The 19091-nt window shown below is 44.6% G+C and overlaps 1 protein-coding gene across 1 annotated transcript in view; it reads left to right on the top strand.

Moving 5' to 3' along the window:
- Positions 1-724: 724 nt before the first annotated feature.
- SLC36A4 (solute carrier family 36 member 4) overlaps positions 725-19091 on the top strand; it is a 415009-nt gene continuing 396642 nt past the window's right edge. Inside the window, exon 1 of the mRNA XM_089656501.1 lies at positions 725-853. Coding sequence (XP_089512627.1) covers positions 811-853 — 43 coding nt within the window. The 5' untranslated portion in view covers positions 725-810. The remainder of the gene's footprint in view (positions 854-19091) is intronic.

A 19091-nucleotide genomic window follows, 5' to 3' on the forward strand; every position in this document is an offset into this window, starting at 1 on the left:
TACTGCTGACCCCTGTACTATGAACAGCTGACCCCCTGTACACTGCCCTACATACTGTTGAACCCTGTACTATGAACAGCTGACCTCCTGTACACCGCCCTACATACTGCTGACCCCTGTACACTGCCCTACATACTACTGACCCCTGTACTATGAACAGCTGAAACCCTATATGCCGCCCTACATACTACTGACCTCTGCACACCGTCCTCTATAGTAATGTAGGTGATCCTTGTCGTACAGGTAAGTAAACAGGGGAGGAGGGTGATCCTTGTCGTACAGGTAGGTGGACGGGGGAGGCGGGTGATCCTTGTCGTACAGGTAGGTGGACGGGGGAGGCGGGTGATCCTTCTCGTACAGGTAGGTGGACGGGGGAGGCAGGTGATCCTTGCCGTACAGGTAAGTGGACGGGGGGGGGGCAGGTGATCCTTCCCGTACAGGTAAGTAGACGGGGGAGGCAGGTGATCTCTGTCGTACAGGTAGGTGGACGGGGGAGGTAAGTGATCCTTGTCGTACAGGTAGGTAGATGGGGGAGGTAGGTGATCCTTGTACAGGTAGGTGGACGGGGGAGGTGTAAGTGGGTAGAAGTGTCTCCCAGTCAAGCTGAGCAGACACGATTTGTAGGCGGGGACAGCGGATGGGTGATCACATGCCCAATGGTCTGTCTGGTTTGGTAGTATAAAAGTAGGCGTGGTTGTTGTGGAGTTACACGTGGAGATGGGCGTGGTGGGCAGTGTGCGCAGGCGCGGCAGAGACCCGGCATGTAGAGTGCGGAGCAGAGAATTTGTCGGTGTTTCCGGCGGAGAAGTGATGAGGTCGCACAGCGGGGAGTCACACAGAGGAGGGGACAGAGGTAAGGAGACACCCGGGGCCCGACTGTCCCGCGTACAGCGCCGTTCTCTGCCACTGCTCTCATGTCACCACAACCCATGCAACACAGCGCCGGTGCCAGAGCGCCCCCCTCTGTGCTCATCACAATGTCTGTCAGCTCTGACACTGAATGCTGTCATTGGGTGGTTACTACATTCATTTACCCCTCCCCCTGCTGTCATCTCTCACACTGCACCCCTCTCTGCTGTCATCTCTCACACTGCACCCCTCTCTGCTGTCAACTTCCACACGGCACCCCTCTCTGCTGTCATCTCTCACAATGCACCATTCTCAGCTGTCGTCTGCCACACTACACCCTTCTCTCAGCTGTCATCTGCCACACTGCACCGACCTCTCAGCTGTCATCTGCCACACTGCACCCCTCTTTGCTATCATCTGGCACCTCCCGCACTGCACCCCTCTCTGATGCCACCTCCCGCACTGCACCCCTCTCTGATGCCACCTCCCGCACTGCACCCCTCTCTGATGCCACCTCCCGCACTGCACCCCTCTCTGATGCCACCTCCCGCACTGCACCCCTCTCTGATGCCACCTCCCGCACTGCACCCCTCTCTGATGCCACCTCCCGCACTGCACCCCTCTCTGCTATCATCTGTCACCTCCCACACTGCACCCCTCTCTGATGTCACCTCCCACACTGCACCCCTCTCTGATGTCACCTCCCACACTGCACCCCTCTCTGATGTCACCTCCCACACTGCACCCCTCTCTGATGTCACCTCCCACACTGCACCCCTCTGATGTCATCTCCCACACTGCACCCCTCTCTGATGTCATCTGCCACCTCCCACACTGCATTTCCCTGCTGTCATCTGCCACCTCCCACACTGCATTTCCCTGCTGTCATCTGCCACCTCCCACACTGCACCCCTCCCTGCTGTCATCTGCCACCTCCCACACTGCACCCCTCCCTGCTGTCATCTGGCACCTCCCACACTGCACCCCTCCTTGCTGTCATCTGGCACCTCCCACACTGCACCCCTCTCTGATGTCACCTCCCACACTGCACCCTTCTCTGATGTCATCTGCCACCTCCCACACTGCATTTCCCTGCTGTCATCTGCCACCTCCCACACTGCATTTCCCTGCTGTCATCTGCCACCTCCCACACTGCATTTCCCTGCTGTCATCTGCCACCTCCCACACTGCACCCCGCTCGGCTGTCACCTCCCACACTGCACCCCGCTCGGCTGTCACCTCCCACCTTCCACACTGCACCTCTCTGTCATCTGTGATTTCCCAAAATGCACCCCTCTCTGCTGTCATCTTCCACACTGCACCCCTCTCTGTTGTCATCTTCCACACTGCACCCCTCTGCTGTCATCTGGCACCTCCCACATTTCACTCCTCTGCTGTCATCTGGCACCTCCCACACTTCACCTCTCTGCTGTCATCTCCCACACTGCACCCCTCTCTGCTGTCATCTCCCACACTACACTTCCCTGCTGTCATTTCCTATACTTCACCCCTCTCTGCTGTCATCTGTGACACTACACCTCCCTGCTGTCAGCTGTCATTTCCTACACTGCATCCCTCCCTGCTGCAATCTGTCACCTCACACACTACATCTCCCTGCTGTCATGCGTCACCTCTCAAACTACACCTTCCTGCTGTCATCTGTCCTTTCCTACACTTCACCCCTCCCTGCTGTCACCCCCCCCCCCCCCCACACTGCACCTCCCTGCTGTCATCTCCCACAGTGCACCCCTCTTTTCTCTTATTTCCCACTATGCTTTCATCTGTGCTGTCATCTGTAATTTCACACGCTGCATCTGTGCTGTCATTACTTTCACTACACCTATCTTGTCTTCCTGCTGTTATGTCACATCACACCCAGACCATGTCTCTTCTCCCTGATATCATCTGTCATTCCCACACTGTACATCTGCCTGCTCTTTGCTGTCATCTGTAATTTTGTACACTGTCTCCGTGTCCTCTGTTCTATCCAAACCACACCTGCTTCTGCTCCCTGCTGTCATCTGTTATTTCCCATACCATCGCTGTCTTTGCAGTTATTTTGTACAGCACACCTTCCTGTGTATCCTGCTGTCATATGTCATTGACCACAACTGTCTCTGCTCCCTGCAATCTGTTATTTTCCATACTGCATCTGGCTGCTGTCATTTCCCACACCACTCCTGTCTCTGCTTCATGTTGTCATCTTTCATGCTGCACCTACCTTTGCTCCTTGATGTGATTTGTAATTTCCCCTTGGCATCATCTGTCATTTCCCATTTTGCATCTTCTCCTTTGCTGCCATCTGCTGTTTCCCATACTGCACCTGTTTTTGCTCCATGTTGTTCCTCCCTTTACTTCACTGGTTTCTGCTTCTTCCTATCATCTGTCATCACCCAACACTATTCCTCTACTCACTGCTGTGCCTGTCGTATGTCACTGTGCACGGGTATCCCTGTCATCTGTTACTGTGCACAGTTATATCATCTGTCTTTACATGTCATCATGCCTGTCCGTTATCCCTACAGATCATTACCATTCGGTTTTGTTCCTATCATCTCTTCATGCTGTGGTCTCTGCATTTGTTGTCCTCTTCAGCCCCTGCCCTTCTCTGTCATCTGTCGCTGTCTACTGTACGCTAATTTATTGGTCACTTTACACTAGTGTCCTTTTCATCTCTCAACCCCGTCCCCTTAGTTCATTCATTTTCATTACTGTGTCTGTCATCTGTCACCTGTATAATGTCCCTCTATTGTCCCCTTCGTATGTTACCACCAGGGTGGATAAAAATCAAGAATTTTTTTTTTTTTTTTAAATAAAAAAAAAAATTGGATTTTTAAAAATTTTAATCGGATTGTTTTCATTTAAATCAGAATTTTTTTAATAAAATGCTTTTGGAGAGAAAATCTATCTAAATATAGCTATTTAAATCGGAGTTCCAGCTGGAAAAAAAAATCAACCCCTTGACGTCGACGATACGGAACTTGGCTTTTTCCCATGGGGCCGCATATTTGTGTACCTGTCTTTGTGCTGGGGGCGCGCTCCCAGCACAGAGACCACAGTATCACTGAGAGCCCCAGGTCCCGTTCTAAAGATCGGGACATGGGACTCCCGATTCCGGGTCACATGATCGCTGTGACAGCCTCTGATTGGCTATCACAGTGATCAGTCGCTGTACAGCCCGGCCCCCTTGTTTTTTTTTTCTCTCTCTATGAATGGAGAAGAGAGATACATTATATCGCTTAACTCCTGGCATAGAGAGAGAAAAAATGTTTGTAAAAAAAAGAAGATAAATATTAAAAAATAAAATAAAGAATAATACCTAGATCAAGGTTTGATCTAGTTCAGTGCCAGGGTAAGTGTTTGAGTCAAGGTCTGGGTCAAAGGTCAGGATTTAAAAAAAAAAAAAATTGGTATCAATGTCAGTGTGTTTTAGGTAAAAAAAAAGTCAAAAACAAAATGCGCACTATTGTTTCTGGGCTGTACTACGGGTACAAATAACATACACATATATGGTATCGCTGCGATTGTCAAGAGCTGGAGAATTTATTTTGGGTTGTTCTTTGGTGGTAGGTTATGGTAGTAACAAGTAACACACAGCTAAATAAAAAAAAAAATGATTTTTTTTTTTTACTAATTTGGGCCAGTTTTCCTTTGATAATAAAAAAAAAATCAGGAGATATTCATTACCATTTTACCACCAAATGAAAGCCCAATTTGTCCTGAAAAAAACGCGGTATAATTCATCAGGATGTACAAAGTAGATGTGATGATATGTACGGTTTTACTAACACATGTCACCATTGCAAAATTGTGCTTAGGCATTTAGATTTGTTTTACCCTTAGGCCTGAAGGGGTAAATACAGTCACTTACCTGTCCCTCGGTCCAGCGGTGTCCTCGCCACGGCTGGTGTCACCTGGCTGTCTTCTCTCCCTGGCGTTGGCATCTTCAGTGTGGGCACCCGGCTATGACAGCTTCACATCTGGGTGCCCACTGTGCATATGCGAGAAGCGCTGAGCTTTGTGAATGACCCCGTAAGTCTTCTGGGACCTGTCATGTGTCACAGACGACTATGGGGGGGGGGGGGGAGGACAACTACCACTTCTGAATGCCTAGGAGATCGTAGTGGAAGTGGGTACCGCTCCCCAAAGGTGCCAATCCTTAATGGGGACAAAGGCTTAAAGCGGAACTTCTCCTTTTGGGTGGAGCTCCGCTTTAAGATACATTAATAACTGAGTTTATTCAGCATGACATGGCGCTTAGTTATGCAGCATGAGGCTGTATATTCTGCAATATTGACATTTTTGGTAAACTCATTCAATGAATCGAAGCTCTGTAAGCTGAGATAACATGCACTGCATTGATGCATTCACACTATTTCATGGTTTTTCTTATGGTGACTGTGAAATAAACGAATTTGAGTCGTTCTCCAGCTATGTGTGATTAACCTTGTAACCTAAAATCGGTTCTGATATCGCTGTTTTACTAACCTGACAGCTTCTTGTTCTAAAAAAAAAAAACCTTCATTCGGTTTGCAAATATTAAAGATTCTAACTACCAGCAAGAATGAGTCGGATTCATTACATTTAAAGAGCACCTGTCATTTTAGATCCATCATGGCAGTGCCTGTTCGCTCATCTGCTGCCACAATGTCCCTCACTTTGTTGTGTCACTGCCGCATCACCAGACGTCCCATTAAAGGGAATGGGACTGTTGGTGAGTCAACAGCGAGTCAGAGGAGGGGCCACTGCAGGACAGAGATGACAGGTGCTCTTTAAAGATTGTGATTTAAATTGAGCCTTTTCACTAGTGATGTAAATCCAATCCACCTTGGTTAGCATTCAGTATTGTGTCTGACATCTCTCTGTTTTCTATCATCTACAGAATCTAGACCTGTGCTGCCTCCGTCATTCCTTGTCATTTACCTCTGTGCCTGTCATCTGTCACTGCTCACTATCATTTGTTTCATATGTCATTGTTCAGTATGGGCCCTGCTGTCTGTCACTTTTATACATTGGCATTTGTTACCGTCTTCAGTGTGCACAGTGGCTGCAGTTATTTCTGTCCCCATATACAGTGTTTGTATTTCATATTTCTCTTTCATTTTGTAGATCTGGTTCCTGTGACTGTCACCTGTCACTGCTAGCTATTATTTATATCATCTGATATGACAGTCTTCTGACCTCTCCTGCTGTTATCAATCACCTTTCTGCCTGTCACTGCCTGCTTTTGTGTCTATCCCTTTACTTTACTCTACATTCCATTCTTCTGTTATCATTCACCATGCTGGCTGTCATCTGTCACCCTTCACTATCATAAGTTTCATGTGTTAGTTCACAGTATGTTCTGTGTTGTCTGTTAGTACTGTCCCTGTCATTGATCACTGCTCCCGTCATGTCCATCTACTGTCCCTGTCATTGGTCACTGCTCCCGTCACTTCTGTCTACTGTCACCTGTCATTGGTTGCTGCTCCCGTCACTTCCGTCTACTGTCACCTGTCATTGATCACCGCTCCCGTCACTTCCGTCGACTGTCCCTGTCATTGGTCACCGCTCCCGTCACTTCCGTCGACTGTCCCTGTCATTGGTCACCGCTCCCGTCACTTCCGTCGACTGTCCCTGTCGTTGGTCACCGCTCCCGTCACTTCCGTCGACTGTCCCTGTCGTTGGTCACCGCTCCCGTCACTTCCGTCGACTGTCCCTGTCGTTGGTCACCGCTCCCGTCACTTCCGTCGACTGTCCCTGTCGTTGGTCACCGCTCCCGTCACTTCCGTCGACTGTCCCTGTCGTTGGTCACCGCTCCCGTCACTTCCGTCGACTGTGCCTGTCGTTGGTCACCGCTCTGTCAATTCATCTACTGTCATTAACTGCCTGTCAGCTCTCATTGTTCAGTGCTCCCTGTCACTGCCATCTACTGTCCCTGTCATCTGTCGTTCACTGCTCTGTGTCACTTCATCTACTATCAGGTGTCACTGTTTACTATTCTCAGTCACTTCATCTACTGTGCCTGTCACCTGTCGCTGTTCACTATCATTTACACACACTGCTCCCTGTCACTTCATCCACTGTCCCTGTCACCTGTTATTGTTCACTGCTCTGTCATCTTCCATCCTCCATTCTGACGCTTCTCACCTATTGTTTGCGCCTGCTTTTCACATGCTTTTGCACTGCTGTTCCTGTTCAGTCTTGCCCCAACTGTCCCTATATACACCTCTGTCTCCTTCCAGCTGGTCCCTCTCTGTGCCCTGCTGGTCCCTCTACCCTCTCCTGGTGACCTTCTCCTGCCATCGGCTCCCTCCTGGTCTGCACTCTCCTCCTGGGCCGGCACCCAGTAATAAATGGCTGGTTCTTCCTTCTTCTACCTCGTTGTCTATTCATGGAACACTGCTAACCCCATCTTATAACAGAGCTCACCTTTATAATGTTTTCTATGTACATATTCTGGATCTTCCTTTATTGCTTTGATACTTTTTATAAATACAGGTGTACCTCGGTTTACAAATTTAATGCGTTCTCGTATTGCGAGATATTTGTAAACCAAAATGCGGTTTCCCATAGGAATGCATTGAAAACCAATTAATCTGTTCTGGAGGTCAGAAAAAAGTTGAAGTTTCATCTGTTCAAAACTCTTTATAAAGTGCACTTTAAAGGCACGGGGCATCCTGGGGAAACTTCGTAAAAAATTCATAAACCGAGGCATTCTTTTTAATGGCTTTTCATTTGTAAAGCGAAAATTACGTTAACCGAGGCGTTCGTAAACCGAGGTTGTGCATTGAAAGTCCCTATATTTACGGACAGAGTGGCTGCCAAAATTATCCTAGGTGGGGTTCTCAGTATTGCCCAATGCAATGACATAAACCTCAGGATGGAAAGATATGTACAAACCTTAAATCTGGACTTCGGCCTTCCCTTCAGTCTTTACATTTGTGATATACAGACTCCTCTCCTGGACTGAAATTGCTTACTCTGAACTCAGTGCACACTGTGAGCTTCTCACAGTGTGCATTAGAAGTTGAAGAAAGTCAGATAGGGCCCAACTCATTTCCTGGCTGTAGACATCCAGCAGCATCTAGCACTTTCCTGCCAAGCCAGGCTGTCTCTGGCCCGTCTTTCATTCATTGGATTTCAGTTCTTTCAGTCATGGAGGCTCAGCATCACATGTGGGTGTTATCTAAAGCAGTCTGTGTGTAAATGCAGCCTGTTTAGGAATGCCCACTCTTCCAGACTGATATCTGCCCATTAAAGCATTTTTATATTTGCATAACTCCTCCTAAAATTCAGCGCACTGCTTGAATCAGGGCTGAGAGGTTTTGAGTGGAGTACTGAGTGATGTGATGCTTTTAGAAAGCTATACATAGTATCCTGCTGGCCCTTCCCACCAGTCCTGATCTGCCTACATTGCATAGAGAAACATAGAGATCCAGAGATGATACCACTGGATCTAATAAGGTATGTAATGAAAAAGGAAAGGCTTTCTTTAAAAATTCCATTAGTATGCTTAATAGGGTGGGGGTCATGTTTATAAGGCAAAATAAAAGGTGATTAACCACATGACTCCCAGGCAATTTTTACGTCACACCTGTATTTGCACAATGTTTTTTTTCAGATTTGGAAAAAATACACTTTTCAATGAATCTTAGTGCGTACAAGCACAATATAATAACCTATTTGGTAAAATATAAAAGGATGATGTTATGCCGAGTAAAGATACCTAACATGTCACACTTTAAAATTGCACGCGCTTGTGGAATGACCACATACTACAGTACCAAAAAAAAAAAAAAAAATCTCCATAGGTGACACTTTATAGACCTTTACAGGTTACCAGTTTAGAGTAACACAGGAGGTCTGGTGCTAGAATGATAGCTTTCACTCCGATGTTCGTGGCAGTACGTCACATGTGTGGTGCAATCGCCATTTACTTTTGCGTGCGGGGCTGATGTGAGTGTTCGCATATGCGTGTGAGTATGGGGGTTCACTTTTTTTTTTTTTTTTTTTTTTTTATTTTCTTTTATTTAAATGCATTTTTTTTACACTGTTTACATTGTTTTTGTTGATCATCTTTATTGCTATCACAAGGGAACATCCCTTGTGATTTTATGGACCATGACAGGTCCTCTGCACGGAGAGATCTGGGAAGACATTCGATTAAACTGAGATTGAGCTGGGAATACTACTGAGCAGGACCAATGAGCTGGGTATCTGCTAAACAGGGGTACAATAGGAAGGTGCCCCCCCTCCCAGCCTAGTACATCAGTTTTGGTGTTTCCCTCACCAGAGGGAAATGTGTCTTTACAGGGAGGGTAGGCAGCTTGCCTCTGTCCTTGTGTCTTCCCGTAGGATCAGCTTTTTTTCTGCTCTGCCCAAGCTGCATGGGTCAAGTTTAGGTCCGGGGCCCCCTCCTTGATTCCATGATCCAAGGGGATCCAGGACGCTGTATTGGCCCAGCTGCCCTGTGACCATGAGGTTCTTCAGAAGGCACTCTGGTGGCTTCAGTAACTTTGATTGGTGAAGCTTGGTGTCCCAACACTGTAAGATAGAATTTGGATACAGTAGGGAAAGGATAGCAGAGCTGTCAGGTTATTTTGCTCATTGACATAGAAAGATGGCACACAGCGTGGATGAGCCTCAAAAATTCAATGAAGTTTAGGGTTCATAGTTGTAAAGTGCAAACAAAAAGATACCTCCATGTCCACTGAGGCCTGAAATGTTGGCTATATGGCTCTTTCTGTACCGTCTGCCATGCCTTTTTTTTATTATTTTTTTTTCTGCATTTTACAGTTGTGTACCTTTTTAAAGTGGAATGTCACTTTCAAAGGGAAGTCCCATTTTATGTCCTCCTCCCCTCCTCTTCTACCACAATTGGCACATTATTTTTTTTTGGGAGGAAGCAGTTACCTGGTTTTGATAGGTACCTGCTTCTGTTCCACTCACCTAGGAGATCTGACTGGAAGTTCACCCTGGGGATGTCAGTGACACCAAGTCAGTTCCCCCCCCCCCCAGTGTCAGAATGCCCGCCGCAGTCCCGCAATAAGTCGCTGATCGCCACCATTACTAGTGAAAAAAACAAATTCCAGTATCTATACCGCCATTTGTAAACACTATAACTTTCATGTAAACCAATTAATTTACACGTATTGGGGTTTTTTGTTAGCAAAGACATGTCGCAGAATACATTTTGGCCTAAATTCATGACAAAATTTTATTTATTTTTTTTACTGGACATGTTTAATAGCAAAAAGTCAAAAATAAGTTTTTTTTTTTTTTTTTTTTTTTTTTTTCCTCAAAATTGTAGGTCTTATTTTTTTATTTATAGAGCAAAAAATAACTGCACAGATGATCAAATACCACTGAAAGAAAGCTCTATTTGTGGGGGGAAAAAAGAGGGAAATTTCATTTTGGGTGCAGCGTTGCATGATCGTGCAAGTGTCAGTTAAAGTAACGCAGCGCCATATCTCAAAAAATGGCCTGGTCAAGAAGGGGGGTAATCCTCTGGAGGGCAAGTGGTTAATTGACTTGATGCTATACTCTGATTAAAAAGTGTTCCTTTAATTTTTTTGAGCAGTGTATGATGTATAGTAAACATGTGCATTACTTTAATCCCCTTGTAAACCCTAGCATGTACTTACCTTGGCTTTGATACCCTGCTGTTCCCTTCAGCAACCAAACTAAAAGCTATACCCTGTACTTCTGAGTATGGAGGAGCATGTGACTCACTCCATGTGATAGATTTGGGCCAATTAGTGCTGTGGTATGGTAATTACCTGGCAAAGGATTCTTTTTTGCTCCTAGTGCCTAAACCAGTGGTGCTCAACTTTTCAGGATAAAGGGGGCCTTAAGTGTGGCCCCTTACATCTCCAGCAGACCAAACAGAACATTCAGTGTCAGAGACAGCAGATATATAAGAGATGGTCATAGACTATAGGCATGATGCAAGAGATATTCAGAGACTGGAAACATGCTATAGGAGATGTAGAGACATAGACATTACATGATACTACTAGAGATCATCATTACAACAGACCAGTAGAGAAACAGATGAGTGTTTGGCACTTTTTGTGTGGCCCTTGAGGCCCTGCAAAGACCACAGGTTGGGCCCCAGAAGTCTAAACGCAGTGGAAAAAGGGAGCAAAAAGGGAAAATTGTGTAAATACTTGCTATAATTTTCCTTTTCTTGGTGACAGTCAGTGGTAGTATACTATGACGGGTATGCTGCAAAGTTGGTGCCGGCAAAGAAAGATACATGCTGCTCTTGAAGTGAACCTATTTCCTTGTTGTTGAAGGGCCCCTATTCTGTCTTCTCAACGGCATTCAGGGCAACACACAAACTATTATTATTATACAGGATTTATATAGCGCCAACAGTTTGCTCAGCGCTTTACAATATAATGGGAGACAATACAGTTCAATACAAGAGGGATAGAAGGGCCTGATCCTGGGAGCTTACAATCTAGGAGTTAGGGGCTAGTGGTACAAAAGGTAGTAACTGTGGGGGATGGACTGGATGGAAGAGTGGAAGATTCCATTATTAGCTGAGGGTAGGATAGGCTTCCCTGAAGAGATAGGTTTTCAGAGATCACCTAAAAGTGGGCAGAGTAGGCGATAGTCTGATAAATTGGGGTAGAGAGTTCCAGAGGATGGGGGAAGCTCTGGAGATGAGCATGGGAGGAAGAGACAAGGGAGCTAGAGAGCAGGAGGTCTTGCGAGGAGCGGAGAGTACGGTTTGGGTGATATTTAGAGACCAGATCGTTGATGTAATCTGGGGCAGAGTTATAAATGGCTTTATATCTTAAGGTTTTGAATTTTATCCGTTGGGCAATGGGAAGCCAGTGGAGGGATTGGCAGAGAGGGGTGGCAGATACAGAACGGTTATTAGTTATGGATTTTTCTCCAAGACATTGTAATGCAGTAGGTCCTGTAGAAAACCATGCGGGAGATTTACTAAAACTGGTGCACACAGAATCTGCACGGTAGCCAATCAGCTTCCAGGTTTTATTGTCAAAGTTTAAAATGGTAGTAAACTGTCATTCACATAATCAACACATACTGTGCAAATCGCTGTCTTTAGATCTGTTCTGTCCGGATTACGTTTCTTGCAATCTGTTTCTGTATACTTATGAGGTCACTGGCACATGCGCATAATGTCTGCTGTTTATGGCACGCTTCTCGTTCCGTTAGTCCTTGGATTGACATGCTGAGCCTCGCTTACGTTTTCTCTGTGGCATCGCTCAACAATCCCGCGAGAGCGCAGGCTCAGTTGGGAATTTCGCTATGCCGGACAGGGTTGCCATAGTAATTACAACAAAAACGAGGCTTGGATACAAACTCACTGCGCATACGCAAGATTACGGCAGGGGGAAACTGAAAGGGCGGAAGCCCAAAGTGCTGCAGACACAGAAGACTGTATTCAACATGGTGCTGGACTCGGACGGGGAGGAACTAATTACAGACTGCACCGAATACAAGTAAGAGGTCAAAGCTGATTGGTTACAATGACCAGTGGTACCAGATTCTGTGTGCACCAATCTTAGCATCTCTATTGCATGTTCCCGTGCCCATGTATTCAGCACCAATTAAAACTTTTCATCTGCATAAATGACAGTATTTGCTTTTTTTTTTTTTTATATCATTTGCATTCTGCTAAGGCAGCCATTTTGAATCTTATACACGATAGGCAAATTACAATTGTTTCTGAATGTCTGACTGCACAAACACAAAAAAGTTTTTTTTTTTTTTTTTTAATTGACGATGACTGAAGTATTGGCAGTATTATTATTACAGGTACTTGTATAGCGCTGTCACACACCCCAAAAGTATTGTGACACCCCTCCAAATCATTGGGCTCAGGTGTTCCAATCACCTCCATGGCCACAGGTATAAAAAATCATCACCTAGGCATGCAGACTGCTTCTACAAACATTTGTGAAAGAATGGGTCACTCTCGGAGCTCAATGAATCCAAGCGTGGTACTGTGATAGGTTGCCACCTGTGCAATAATTCCATCCATGACATTTCCTTGTTACTAAATATTCCACGGTCAACTGTTAGTGGTATTATAACAAAGTGGAAGCAACTGGGAACAACAGCAACTCAGCCACCAAGTGATAGGCCACGTAAAATGACAGAGCGGGGTCAGTGCATGCTGAAGGGGACAGTTTGCAGAAGTCACCAACTGTCTGCAGAGTCACTGGCTAAAGACTACCAAACTTCATGTGGCCTTCAGATTAGTACAACAGTGCATAGAGAGATTCATGGAATGGGTTTCCATGGCTGAGCAGCTGCATCCAAGCCTTACATCACCAAGTGCAATGCAAAGTGTCGGATGCTGTGGTGTAAAGCATGCCGCCACTGAACTCTAGAGCAGTGGAGACGTGTTCTCTGGAGTGAGGAATTGTGCTTCTCTGTCTGGCAATCCGATGGATGTGTCTGGGTTTGGCGGTTGCCAGGAGAACAGTACTTGTCTGACTGCATTGTGTAGAGTTTGGTGGAGGTGGGATTATGGTGTGGGGTTGTTTTTCAGGGGTTGGGTTGGCCCCTTCGTTCCAGTGAAGGGAACTCTTAAGGCATCAGCAAACCAAGACATTTTGGACAATTTCATGATCCCAACTTTGTGGGAACAGTTTGGGGATGGCCCCTTCCTGTTCCAACATGACTGATCACCAGTGCACAAAGCAAGGTCCATAAAGACATGGATGAGTTAGTTTGGGATGGAGGAACTTGACTGGCCTGTACAGAGTCCTGACCTCAACCCGATAGAACACCTTTGGGATAAATTAGAGCAGAGACTGCGATCCAGGCCTTCTCATCCGACATCAGTGCCTGACCTCACAAATGTGCTTCTGGAAGAATGGTCAAACATTCCCATAGACACCCTCCTAAACCTTGTGGACAGCCTTCCCAGAAGAGTTGAAGCTGTTATAGCTGCAAAGGGCGGGGCCAACTCAATATTGAACCCTTATCGGTCCTTAACCCTCCAGGAACTTAGTCTAAGGTCCTTAACTCTCAATCATACACATACTATGGCAAATTTTAGACAGGAGTCAATATACCTACCAGCATGTCTTTTGAAGTGTGGGAGGAAACCGGAGTACCCAGAGAAAACCTGCACAGGGAGAACATGCAAACAATTAGTACTACAGGGGAGAAAGAACTTGATGTAATCTGTCTTATAAACAACACAGAACACAAACAACCAGCCAGAATTGTACTGATCTTTCCACATATTGGAAGCTGACTCCGAAGCCACAATATGGAAGTTACTTAATCTGCATATATGTACACACATGAGGCTGTACCATCTATTAAAGATGCGTTTCAGGTTTGGATATATTATACATAGCCACATCGATGCAGCTTGGACCAATATAATTCTGTATATATCCTACCTGGCCACTGCCCCTAATCACTAAAGTCAGCTTCCAGGTCTGTGCCGAGTGGCTGCCCCTGCTGCATTGTGAACAGAGGAGGTCAGCCAATCAGCATGGACATCATTCAGAGAATGCTTTGCTTTGCATTTTCTGAATGAATGCAAAGCATTCTCTGATTGGATGAGGTGGAGAGTGTGATGTCACTGCCCTGTCTCTCCAGCCCGAGAATCCTTTGTATGTGTATAGATATTTAAAAAAAAAAACTTGCTAAATACCTCCCCCCCCTTTTTTTTTTTTTTTTTTTTTTTTTTTGTAAGTGATCATATTCCTTCTCTTCTCAGCTGCATAAGAGCTGAGGGAGAAGAGACATCATTACAATGCACTAATGGCTGTGCAGTGGGGGGGGGGGGGTGTCAGGACAAGACTGACCATTGGAGGAGAGCACATTGAGTTCCCAGCACAGCTAGAGAACTGACCCACGCATTGCTCTTCTGTCTAGTGTGGTCCGTTTTTAATAGGAAAGCAGAGGGACTGGCAGGAACACCAGGGATTTCACACAAAGGGAGCAATACAAAGAGAACCGGATATTTTCTTCATATAAGTACATGGTACTTGGGAGTGGTTTTCTGTCAGAAAAAAAATTTAAATGCTACTAAAATTCTCCTAACAGCTTTTTTTCCTACTTGTACTGTAAAAAAGCTAATAAAATACTAAAGCTCCTAAATGCTTCCAAATGCTATTACCAACATTTTTTTTATCCAGGGTTTTTAGAAAAAAATGCTAGTGTGCATGGGGCCTAAGGGCGTATATACACGGGGCATTTGGAAAACTCTTCTGAACGATGGAAACTGCTGGAAAACGTAAGTTAAAAAAAGTCATTTTAGCCGCATTTGCATTCCACGTTTAGGTGTGTTTGCGTTTAGAAGCGGTTTTAAAAGATAACCTCAGGAGACCTTCCAAAATGCCCAGAATGCACTGAAAAATAGTAAAAAAGTAACCATTTGAGACATTTTGAGAGATATAGAGAGAGCAGAAGCAGAGAGAGCAGTATGTGTTGAGATGACCTGTCTTTTCTGGTTGTAGTCACTATGGATCCCATCATGAGTATAATGCGGCACGTTCTATAATGTTTTCCTTCACGCGAAACCTGGAACTGACTGCGCTGGTGTACTGGGTCCATTTGAATTCATGGAAAATGCTTTGCATGCATTTCTGATGATGAAAAAAGGCTCTGGAGAGCATCTGGATATGGAACAGTTAAAAAAAAAAAAACAAAACACACTTCTAAACGTGGTTAACCGCGTTTACAAGCATTTGGAACTCCGGTAAAATCTACTCCTGAACGCAAGTTTGGTGCGTTAAAAAAAAAACGACTGTAAACTCAACTGCCTGTAAATGACGATGTGTACATGGACACATAGGAAAACATTAGGGAGAGTTCAGGGGCTGCTGAAAAAAACACAGACGCTCCTGAACGTCAGTCTATCATCTGCAGTGTACATGGGGCCTAAAACGTCCCCCCCGGGTTTTGGAAAGCAATGTCTAGTCACCTATCTGTATAAAATGCCTTGTTTGGTATTCTGGGAACATCTACTGTAAGGCTAGGTTCACACCTATGCAGTGTTTGCTCCATTTCTGCAGTGCTTTTTGTGGTGAGTTTTGTGTTTTTTTTTTTTTTTTTTTTTTACACTTTTTTTTTTTTGTTTTGTGTTTTGTGTTTTGTGTTTTTTAATTTTTTCTTGTTGCTAGGCAGATTAAAATGCAAAATGCATCAAAAACACGTTACATGCTTTTCCGCAGTGTTTTCATTTACATCTATAGTACCAAAAATTTTTAACTTTTTGCGTTTAAAAAAGTTCCGGACCCTTTCCAAAAAAATGCACCGGGTGAAAACGCGGAGCTGTGAACCTGTCCCATAGGAAATCGGGTTAAATGGACTGTAGTGCATTTCTGAAAAACACTGCGGAAACCGCTTAGGTGTGAACCTAGGGTAATGCTGTTCTTCATACATGGAAATCCCGAATTGACCAAAGTCACACAATCGCACCAAGCGTAGCAGAAATGTATGTTTTGGCACATGATACCTGTGGGGCAGCCCATTCACCTGAATGGGCTGCCCTATGCGTGACAAGTGCACCTTTTCAAGGGTAGAGCTTGGCTTGCTTTTTCTGTGCATTTGTAGTACGTTTGCCATGTGTTTTGCCATGCACAAAAACGCACGTCTGCCGGTCGCATTTGGGATGCCAAAATTCCCAAGTGTAGCTCGGGGTAAAGTTTCAGTACCACAAGCGCTAACCCCGAGCTACACTCGGGAATACCCTGCAGTGTTGCTCCGGGATCTCTTCTTCACTTACCTTGTCTTTGGCTCCCGCGATGTCCCCCCTGCAGTGTCCCCTGTAATGTACTTCGGCCGATGCTGGCATCCGTCTTCCAGGTTCCGTTCCCTGCGACGTCAGGACGTACGGGGGACAGAATGGCGGGAAATTTTAAAATGTGAAAAAGTGACATTCACTAAAATCACATAGTAAAACATTCCTGTATCAACCCATTTCACATACATTTTGTCCCGAGTGCTTTGTCCTGTGCCCTGCCTGCATTTTTACTGTTCTTTCTGCCTGGAAACTGAGAAACGTCCATGGCGTCCAAAAAGCGTCTCTTTAGGTCAAAATCGGTTTTAGACCAGCTAGAGAACAGAGATAGTAAATCAGAACCACTTGCAGAATTGAGTGATAATGTCATCAGACACTGAAAACGATTCTGCGACTGAATTCAGCGATGTGCGAACTTGGTGCTATATTTCAAATTTCAGAGTTTTTGGTTTGATTATATTATTTAATTACATTTATTATTATTTTTTATGATTATTTATTATATTATAATTTATGATTTTGTGTTTCAAATTTTAACATACCCGGGATGTTTACTAGACTCTTGTTCGGACAGATTTCAGTGAGTTATTCCTGAAAATTACAGGCCTACAATACAAAAAATACATATTCCCATGCAAAAAAAAGTACCACTTTGAGCACAGAAATACATAATCAGACTAATAGGGAGGCTACTGATTTATTCTGGCCACTGAAATGAATTAACATTCAAGCGCTAAATGCGCATAGTGTTAAAATGTGCAAACCTGTCATATGCTTTTTTCTTTTTTTTTTTTTTTTTTCAAACTGCTGCTGCTCCTGGACGCACTGGCCCTGGGTTTTTTCCTGCTGGTGAAGGACCCTGCTACTGAAAGCTTCTAAAAGTCTATGTGCGCATGGACACATAGGATAACATGGAGAGGCATTTGGAAGCAGTAAAAACAAAAAAATGCCCAGCGCCCCTAAAAGCGGCTGCAAAGACGCCCTGTGTGTATGAGGCCTAAAAATCTAAGGAAATAAGTAAACGCATGCAAAAAATTTGTAATGATATGTAATGCAAAGTTTATTGGAACATGTGCTTTAATGAATGTGTCTTAATGGAGGTATGAATGAACCTTCACTGAAACCTCTCAGGACAGCTCCAGAGGAGCACCGTTCCTGACATGCTTGTGTGAAGGTACAGCTCCAGGGCTTACTCTGGGACAATTCTGTGCCATCCTGATACTTCACTACTGCAGAAGGGCTGAGCCATCTTTATTTAGGCATCATCCACGGTCAGTTCCTATATTCTGGACTGAGATGCTGATTCAGAGATGACACAATCATATAAATCCTGGTGCCTGTGTGGTTCTTGCCTGTGTTCACAAATGTCTTGACGCTCAGATCAGCCCCTGCTGCAGCCTCTAATCTCGTGACTTTCTGCAAAGTTGGTGTGATCACTGAGAAAGAGAAGACTGATGAAATGCTTCTTCCCGCCTGCAGCAGACTGCATTATTTCAGCCTAGGCAAAATCATTGAATTTAAAGTAGTATTAAACCCCCCCAAAAATGTATTGCATTGCAGCTTACATTTTTTTTTTGATGTGGCGGCTGCTTTCGTTTTTTTTTTTGTCTTTATTTTCACCTGTTGATCTCACCAGTGACTTTTTTTTTTTTTTCTTCAACTTCCTTTAACAGACCAAGTTGTCCAGCACAACTGGCAGTTACAGGGATGGGACAAACAATTCAAACTGACAGGGGTGCTTATAATGATCAGATTTTATATATTTATCTTGAAAAGAAAACAAAATCTTGAAATGCCAGTTAGCTGAAGTTCAGTTTCAATCTGTTAAGTCAAGTCCTACTAAATCTGCTACTACCTTCTCCTCAGACTGACAATGCTGCTGTCCAAGGGTGACCCTGTGACTCCTCCATGTGGAGAAGAGACACCATAAGACAGGAAATGTGTTACTGGCCAGATAAAGGAAGAAAGCCTAAAAAGGAAGACTAATGCAACCACCACATGTAAGGATTGCTAAGCTTGCAATATACAGGCATACCTCGGTTTACCAATTTAATGCGTTTTTCTCTCGGACATTTCGTATTGAGAAGAATTCGTAAACCGAAATGCAGTTTTCCATTGAAAAACAATTAATCTGTTCAGGGGGTCAGAAAAAAGTAAAAAAAAAAGTCTTGTATGTTCAAAACTCTTTATAAAGTGCACTTTAAAGGCATAAAGGGACATGAGTAAAAAAATTCGTAAATGCATTGAAAACCAATTCATCCGTTCTGGAGGTCACAACAAAGTAAAAAATTAGTCTTCTGTTCAAAACTTTTTTTTTATAAAGTGCACTTTAAAGGCATGAGGCTGGCACTATAAACCTCCCAGGCGCAATGCATCCTGGGGAAACTTCGTATTGCAAAAATTATTTGTAAACCGAGGCATTATTTTCAATGGATTTTCATTCGTAAACCGAAAATGACGTTAACCAAGGCATTTTGTAAACCATTTTCAACAGCTCAAGGGCTGCTTT

The sequence above is a fragment of the Staurois parvus genome, unplaced genomic scaffold (genome assembly GCF_062004578.1).
Source record: "Staurois parvus isolate SC_StPar_1 unplaced genomic scaffold, SC_StPar_1.0 ptg000027l, whole genome shotgun sequence".
Classification (NCBI taxonomy): Eukaryota; Metazoa; Chordata; class Amphibia; order Anura; family Ranidae; genus Staurois; species Staurois parvus.